We start from the raw sequence: 8,371 nt of genomic DNA, 5'->3' as shown, positions 1-8,371 counted from the left end.
GACTAACTGGGGCCAGACTTCCTAGAAAGGCAGCAGTAGTGTCTGCTTCTTTCTCGGGCCACTGGGTTCCAAATTGTTCATGGTTTACAAGGTCAGAAATTTACTTTATAGCTGGAAAATGAAAGGCTACTAAGGAGAGTTACATAACCTGAAATAGAATTAATTATGCAAGCAAATGACACATTTCAACACCTGTATACCATTTACATAATCTATGTACAAATTACACTTTCAGGGTTGTAATTTTATCCTTTTTTTCTCCCTACTGATCTGTTTATTCCTCCTAAACTTAACTCTTTGTAGAAAGAGCACAGTCTTTATTAGTCTGTGCCAATATATGTACAATAATGATGATCAATATACAGTAACAAAAATGTTGTAAGATCTAAAGGATTCTCAGCTGCCTGTAAGACCTCGGTTTAAGCATCCATGTCACCAGTGTGCTGCCACTTTACTTGCAACAAGCATTCATTTGGGCTCTAGGTTTATTGCTCATTTTTTCTTTCTTAATGACTCTTATGGCTCTTTCTGGTTTTTTGGTTTCTCAGAATTTCCACTGAAAAATAAAAGGTAGGGTTTCAATCTTAAAATTTTAAGCAAGACATAGCATTTAATTCAAATACTCTTGACTAAATGAACAAACACATTCCTGAAAAAAAAAAGGTAATTACAGCATTACACAGGTAGCCTCAACCTCAGAACTATGGTAAACACACAGATTTCAGACCAAACAGTACCTTTAGGCGGATGAAGCTTGTGACCCGTTTTTTCACACCATCCAACAGGATGAATGTCTGAAGAATCAGCATTCACCCAGAAATCATAACAATCTGGGTATCCATCAAAATGGAGTCGTATTCTGTAGCCACAAACCTAAAAGCACAAATTGACAACATACAAGACTATGTTTTAATAAGTTTGCCCTACACATAACAGCTCCCGTTCAATAACACGGTATAATAACTGCGTGTTTTCAGTCAGTCTTTTACTTCTGCTCAAGCCAACACTGGATGAATAAACTCATTTGATAAACAGCAAAGAAGGAAAAAGCAAAGCTATTCTCAGTCTGAGGGCCTTCTCTTCTGGTGAGAAGAATTAACTAAAAGCTGGATATTGCCATTAGTACTCAAAAACTTGAAAACAGTTCAACCCAGTCATCTTCCTACATATAGTTTCAGTCTGCCTGTTAGGTAAGAGCATTTTCAGCTGCTGTTGTTTCATTTCAATCTCTTCTGTAATCCCACACCATGGCTGCTTGCAGTTTTTACTTACCTCAGCCACTGTAAGAACACAATATATCGACTGGTGCTCGGGATCCACACCCTCCAGCTTCATCCCTACTTTGAATCCATTTTTATTGTATGGGAAAGACTGATACTGCAATGGAAAAGAACTGTTTCAATACTTCTGAAAGTACACTAGACAGAATATCTTTATGAGGAGTAGAACGATTATTTATTATTCATGTTTCTGAAAGAACTACTAAATCACTAAAATAAGTTTCACATTTTCAAAAACAGAGTGGAAAAGAGAAACTCATGATTTTTTGAAAAACACATTGATACTAGAATGACTTAAAGCTTGAGAGTATATAAGAAATTAAAAAAAATTAGCAAATGAGTTTGTCAAGGGAAAGAATATGCCATTATTTGTCTTCAACTTTTTTCAGTAATTGTCAACAAAACATCTTAACAATTATTTACTTTTCTGCCTGTACAAAGACACTTTGACACCTTCCTGATGGACGTAATTCCTATAATAATCACAATGATATTCTACTTTGCCTTTTCAGAAATACAAAACATTGTTTGTATATAGGGGTTGCCTATTTGGCATCCTTTACATATCAAGACCAGACTATCTAGTTTTCTGGTAGCATTTCTGCATCATAGGAACATGATTAATGTTATATCACTGTACAATGAACCCAGAACATCTTTCCAAAAAACAGCAAGTGAAAACAAAGTTAAGCAGAATGGATGTTTTCATCAGAAGGAATCAGTGTCCTTCTGCTAAAGAGGATGGAAGGTAGCAGATATTAATGTTGAATTGGATGGAATATCAGGAAAAGGAGTGACCAAAACTGCTGACAGTTTTCCACAGGTTAGCAAATTCACAGCCCAACAGCTTTTCTGTTCCAAATGGTTACAGAAATAACACAGGAGAAGTATCTTAAATGTTCTCCCTTCCTTCTGTTCCTGCCTAAAAGCTACACATGCTTCCTAGTCAACTGCAGTACCTCTGCAGTCAATTGAAAGAGAAGGATACCAAGGGAGGTACTCAAGAGAGGCATCACCTACTTGGAAGGAAAGGAAACCTCTCTTTGGGGCTTTGGCTGCACCTGATATAACTGAGGAACAAACTCAGGAGAAAAAAAATGCAGGGCATGAAACAGGAGCAGGAATATGTAGTCAAGAGGAAGGGAAATGGAGAACCAGATCAGTTTAAATTGGCCTACAGCAACCACCTAAGAGACGTCTAAGCACAGCTCTAAGGCCCTATCTCACTCAACCTAGAACATTTTGTAGGCTTCAGTTAAGGCATCACAGTATCTGACTGCAGTACACACATTTGAAAAGTTACTTCATCCTAACATCAAGGTACAAAACAACACAGTGAAAAGTATTGCTTCTGAACTGGAAAAATAAAGAGGAAAAAAAGAGTAATTCTCATGATGCAAACAGAAATCAAGGATTCTAAATCAGTGGTGATGTTTGGTTTGGTTGTTTTTAACCTTTCTCTTCCTGTGGCTTGCTTGTTCATCTGTAAAATGGAGAAATATTACCTGGCCAATTCTGAGCGTTCTTAAGAATTCTCTTTCTGCTACAGGCTTTAAGCACAGCACACTCAATCAAACCCTTGCATTACTCAGGGGCTAAAGACTGAGAGAACGTATTAAATAAGACGCACTGAACAAAACCAGGTACACTGTAGAGAAAAATACTTGAAACACCACGTAACTCCAGACTTTACCACTCTGTGCGGTGCCCTGAAAGGCTAGTACATGCCTGCATGCTGCTAGAGCATTTCATGGAACTTCAGACAAGCAGAACAATGCTTTGTAAATCTACCTTCTCACTAAGAGACTCCCTATACAGATTGCCTGTTTGTTAATTTTTGAACCAGTACATAGCACAGGATTATTAGCTAACTGTTGTCCTTGCACCTACAAATCTAAGGATTATGTACACCACAATCCTAGCGCTTCACTTTTCTAACTCAGTACCATCTAAAAGCACCAATAAAAGGTCAGCATCACACACACACGTAAGCTGAAAAGCTAATTCCTGCACAAAAGGATCACAAAAAATAGTTGAAGTATGAAGCATACAGAAAGAAATAGATGCAAGAAACAGATTACAAGTAAAAACAGAATTATAAAAAAAAACCCCATAGCACAAGTACAGCAGCTGGGGCATGTTCACATGTTTTGCCAGAGAAGATTACAGCATGGAAACTTTATGGATTTGCATATAGAGATCTCTTCCAAGCAAGAGAAGCAGCACTAGAGAAAGCACCGAAATGACAAATGATAAAGACTAACTTAGCAGGCAAAGGACAAGCAAGAGATGATGATATGACATCTAATCAGATGACAGGCAAAATGGGAACAAGACAAACTAGTATCTGATGTAGTAACAAATATGTCAGCAGGAGCTGCAAAACAGACAGGCAATATAATTGAGGCAACAAGCCAAAAGATGACCTTTGTACCACCTTGCTAAACATATTTAAAGAAAATGATATGGCATTAAAAAGTGTGAGGGTGCATTGGAATTTTAGCTTCAGAAATTAGAAGGAAAGGCTTGAACTTGCAGATTTTGGAAAAGCATCTGCTTTCTGTAGTCTGTTGACAGGATTCATCTACAACAGAATTCTCTGAAAAAGCAGAGAAAGATAACTGCTTTCACATTTCTGACTGTCTTAACAATTGCTGATGGACAGCATTATTTTAATCATGCAGGTTTTCCCCCACAGAAATGTAAAATCTTCATATTATTTTTGTTTATTGATTTCCTAGAAATTTCATGACCTTAGGGGGTTGACTGAGTTAAACTTCAGAAGGTCATACCTCTTTAAAAAGCTTAGTAGGTACTGCAATGGCTCTTTCTTCCTCCAGATAGGATGCCCAACACCATGCTTGCCTTCCTTTAGAGGGTACAGCTGAAAAGAAGCGAAATAATTCTCTAACTGTTAATGTCTCAAAGAAATAAAAACCCATAACACTTTGAAGTTTATAATATACTTATCTCAAATCTACATTTTATTAAATGTATTAATGGTGTTGCTCAGGACTTATTTCAGGAAAAAAAGCAGCTCTGTAGGAACATTTCTAGCATTTCAAACCTTGGTTAGTAACAAGAAAAATCTTGTTCAGGTAAAAAGAACAACTCACAAAGTCCTGCCCCCAACCCTTTTTTCTATATTGCTTGTAAGACGCAGTAAGGTACACAATTTGCAAATGTGTAGAAAGACCAGTTCAAATCAGAAAGTATCTCAATATTTTAATTTTTTTCCCTCCAAGAATTTCTTTTCCTGAAAGCATTTTCAACTGGATAGAACTTGTGGCATGTTTTTTATTCACAGTTGAAATATCCTATTCTTTAACAGTACTCAGAATGTTTCTAACCTGCTCCATCACTTGTAGTTTGATGGGTTTGGGTGGAGAGGCAGTGATCTAACAATAATTTCTTTAAGTCATCAGAATTGTCACCAGTGCTTTTTTCCCCCCATCATGTCATTAGCATATGACAGAAACCTCAAGTTTCAGGTTTGCTCTCATAGTATGAATACTTGGACACACTTGCATAGTAATTGTAATATCGCTTACAGTTGCATCAGTAAGTTTTTAGGGCTTGAAAATAAAGCACTAACTGCACTCCCAATAGCCAGGAACTTCAAAAACAGATGGCCTGTGAGGCTGGCCATGTTTGTGCCTACTTTTATACACCTCCACTCTGCTCTACTGATCTTCACCTAAAATGCCTCCTCTGCACATGAAGCTTAGCATTTCAAACCATAAGCTCATGCTACCAGGAGGATTCATCACAGTCCACACCATGATTCTTGCTTGCTCCAGACTCTGGGCTACTCACAAGAGAAAGAAATCCCTTAAGCAACTGTCTGGCTAAGCATTTTTATTACTAAAACGTGAGCCATAACAATAGTGATGCCAAACTCTCCTGAAGAAAGCTGATGATGTAACTAAAACATAACAAATTTCAAAATGACAGCAACAGCTCAACACTATTAAAGCATGTTCATTTCATTTGTGATTTACCCAGTTTTTATCTATTTCATGTAAGAGATGAGTTATGCAGGACAATAGTAGTTTTGTGCTTGGCTCTGAACACAAATTCTTCTTTTATACCGAATCTCTTGGGCTGAACTGACATATTCCCAAATAAAAATACTAAACCCCCAATACAACAGAAGAAATCCATAGATGTCAGTGGACAGCAGTGACTTCCACAGAACATCAGCCTTGTGCTTGTGTCTCACACACTTCTTATCTCTTCAGCTTTGGAAACAACTGTATAAAGAACACTTCAGGAGTAATTCTGTCTTGGGAGGGAGATCTTCCATAACTTTCATTGTCGCATCTTCAATCAGCATTTCATCTAGTGTGCAGCAGAGACACTCGGAGCTTTGTGATGATTAATGGCCTGGCAACTTTTGTTAATGTTTCCCCATCTACTACAAGAAACACTCCGGAGGGCAAGACGTAGATCTGTAGTTGGTGTACCACTGAGGGATAATAGCAGCTGATTCTCCAAATTTTCCTAGAACTATCTATCATACAAATAGCTTGCAAAAACCAGCAATCATTTAAAATATGCTTTATTATGCTGCTTGATGCAGTGTATGTCCCTTTGGACTGATTATAGCAATTACTCCTGAACAGTTCTATAAATGTGTCTATTTCCAGCACATACTGAAGATACAAAATTGATCCCCAAGGAAACAAAAGTAAACTTTCACTTCTCCTTGATACATGTCTTTCAACATCTGGGAGCACAGTGAGGCTGATTCCCTTTAATACTACAGCACTCTTTAGAGGGATGAAAAAACCCCAGCCTAAAATGTGCATCAATTACTTTTACATTCACTATATCCTCCTCTATGCAGCCTTAAGATTTAATTGTTATAAATATCACCAGCACTCTCTTTTAACAGAACTGAAAAAAAAGTATTCAATAGGGAGTACAAATTCAGTGAAACAATGCGGGAAATTCACAGTAAGACATGAGCATTACCCACTGATAGTTGAAATTTTTGTATCATAATCTAACTTACTTTGTTTCAAAACTGTTATTTCCCCTTTTCTTTTTCTCCTGGCTCTCTGTGAGACTCTCAAGATCCTTCCTTCAGGTTTGTCCTCCTAAATTAGGAAAAAAAAAGAAAGAGTACTGTAATCTCATTTGTTCAGAAGTCTAGTAGAGTAAAACTTGAGATACAGAAAGTTAACCTGTGACTTCATCTAAATGGCTACTGACTCAGCCCTCCCCTACCTCAAAACAAACCTGCAGATGCCTAATAAAACAAAGCGAGCCATCAGTGACAAATCACAGCAAACAGTGAAAATGACAGACAGAAAGGACTCTAATCACCCAACACACAGCCAGTTAGCCTTGCCTGACCCAGGGACAGACCATGAAGCCTTTGGCAGGCCTTGCTGAGACACCGTTAAACAACACTATCTTTGGTATGTCCGGGTTTCTGAAATAATTGAAAGAAAAATCTCTCACAGCCTTAGGTTGTTTTTTTCCAGAAGTATCATTGCTTTACTAAATATAAAAATGCACTGATTTTTATTTCATTGTTTGTGTATTAACAGTTTTGTTAGCACCTGAGTAGATGAATAGGGTAAGTACTCATTTGCATGGAGGCAAAGAAGGTGTCCCCTGAGTTTTGCCTAAGATACTGCTATACAGAAAGCTGCAAATTCACTTTGGACAACTCCAGTGTCTGCAGCCTTTTCGCAATTTGGTGATTGCAGTATTCTCCCCTTCTCCCTCAAAACTGCACTTCCCCCAGTAATATCAGAGCTATTGGAAAGAAAACAAATATTACAGGAAAACAACCTTATGGGAAGGTACCACGGCCAGTTTTTTTTCTAAAATGAAGAATAAATCCAAAAAGAAAAAAAACAAAAGGTGCCCCAAAGCACATTATGCTGCAACACACCTGGAAACCACAACTTTGACTATGATTTTTCTATATTACACTAAGAAAATCTAAAGTATTCCCTTCTTAAGTGTAATGTAGTTTTGTAAATCAATTATGGGTCTATAGTTATTTATTCATGTGCAGAGTGACAAAGTAACAGGTGTTGGGAAATATGTACTCCTGTTTTTCTATGCTGAAGACATAGCAAGTCTAGGTTAGCATCATTTTCCCTTTAAATTCCCTTTGTTCTTAAAAAAGCAAGGAAAAGAGATAAAAGACAGTGCTTATCAGTTCATTGTCAATAATTACAATTTACTGATGAGGCATGATTAAACTGGTAAATGAACCAACTAATTGTGGCTCTGACAGAGTGATCCAGTCACTTTTCTTTGTAGACTGGTAAAATTACTGACATTGCAATATAAGGCAAAACTCCCACCACAACACTTGCAGGAATGGGTTTATGATGTATACTGACAATTTCATCAGGAGTCTCTTTCTTCTCCCCATTATCCCGGGACTCTTCTTTGAGAGGTAACTTTGCTTTTCTTTTCCGAATGCCTTTAGAATCATCTTCCCCATTGCATTCTGTGCTGAGATTTTCCTCCTTTGGTTCTCTATTGCAAGAGTAACATAATGACACAAAGCCAATATTATTTCACTTCTCACATTCACAGAACAACTAAAAAGCAAGTAAATCTGAAGGTCAAGTATTTGTGGGTCCCATGGTATTATACCAAATATATTCTTAGAAATACTACTGAAAATTACATCTGTCAAAAGAATTAATCTGAAAGACACACAATAGCAACTGCAAAAGGAAAGCTGTCAGCTTATGCTGAACAAGTTCTGCATGTTTTAAACAGTGTGTCTTTTTCCATGTACCACCAAGTCTTCTGGAGAAGCAAACTGTGAAATGTTTAGGACTGCAGGGCAGTTTACAGAGAGGGAAGCGAAGGTAATTGTTAAGACTGACAAGTCCAATTGGCAAAAGCTGGTAAGTGACTGTACTAATTGCTAAACAAGAAATCAGAACAGAAAACTTTGAAGCAATTAGCTAAGAATGAAGGAAAATGCACAAAATCTGCTATAATGTGTCAATATGCAATGCAGAATGGACATACTAACATAAACATTCTTTTATGACGAGATGAATGGCACTAGCTGAAAAAAAAGGAACTTAAAAACCACAGTGTGCTCA

The 8,371-nt window shown here is 37.3% G+C and overlaps 1 protein-coding gene across 1 annotated transcript in view; it reads right to left on the bottom strand.

The window, feature by feature from the left end:
* The window catches only part of L3MBTL3 (l(3)mbt-like 3 (Drosophila)), a gene marked incomplete at its 5' end in the record, with an annotated part of 48,556 nt that extends 40,769 nt beyond the window's left edge, over positions 1-7,787 (bottom strand). The window contains 5 exons of the mRNA XM_009081731.1: positions 738-873; positions 1,273-1,377; positions 4,073-4,164; positions 6,298-6,382; positions 7,649-7,787. Of these exons, the coding sequence (XP_009079979.1) occupies positions 738-873; positions 1,273-1,377; positions 4,073-4,164; positions 6,298-6,382; positions 7,649-7,787 (557 nt within the window). The remainder of the gene's footprint in view (positions 1-737; positions 874-1,272; positions 1,378-4,072; positions 4,165-6,297; positions 6,383-7,648) is intronic.
* Positions 7,788-8,371: the final 584 nt, after the last annotated feature.

The sequence above is a fragment of the Acanthisitta chloris genome, unplaced genomic scaffold (assembly GCF_000695815.1).
Source record: "Acanthisitta chloris isolate BGI_N310 unplaced genomic scaffold, ASM69581v1 scaffold27919, whole genome shotgun sequence".
In the NCBI taxonomy this organism is placed as follows: Eukaryota; Metazoa; Chordata; class Aves; order Passeriformes; family Acanthisittidae; genus Acanthisitta; species Acanthisitta chloris.
The sequence above is the reverse complement of the archived record's forward strand: the minus strand, read 5'-3'. Positions and strand labels throughout refer to the sequence as shown.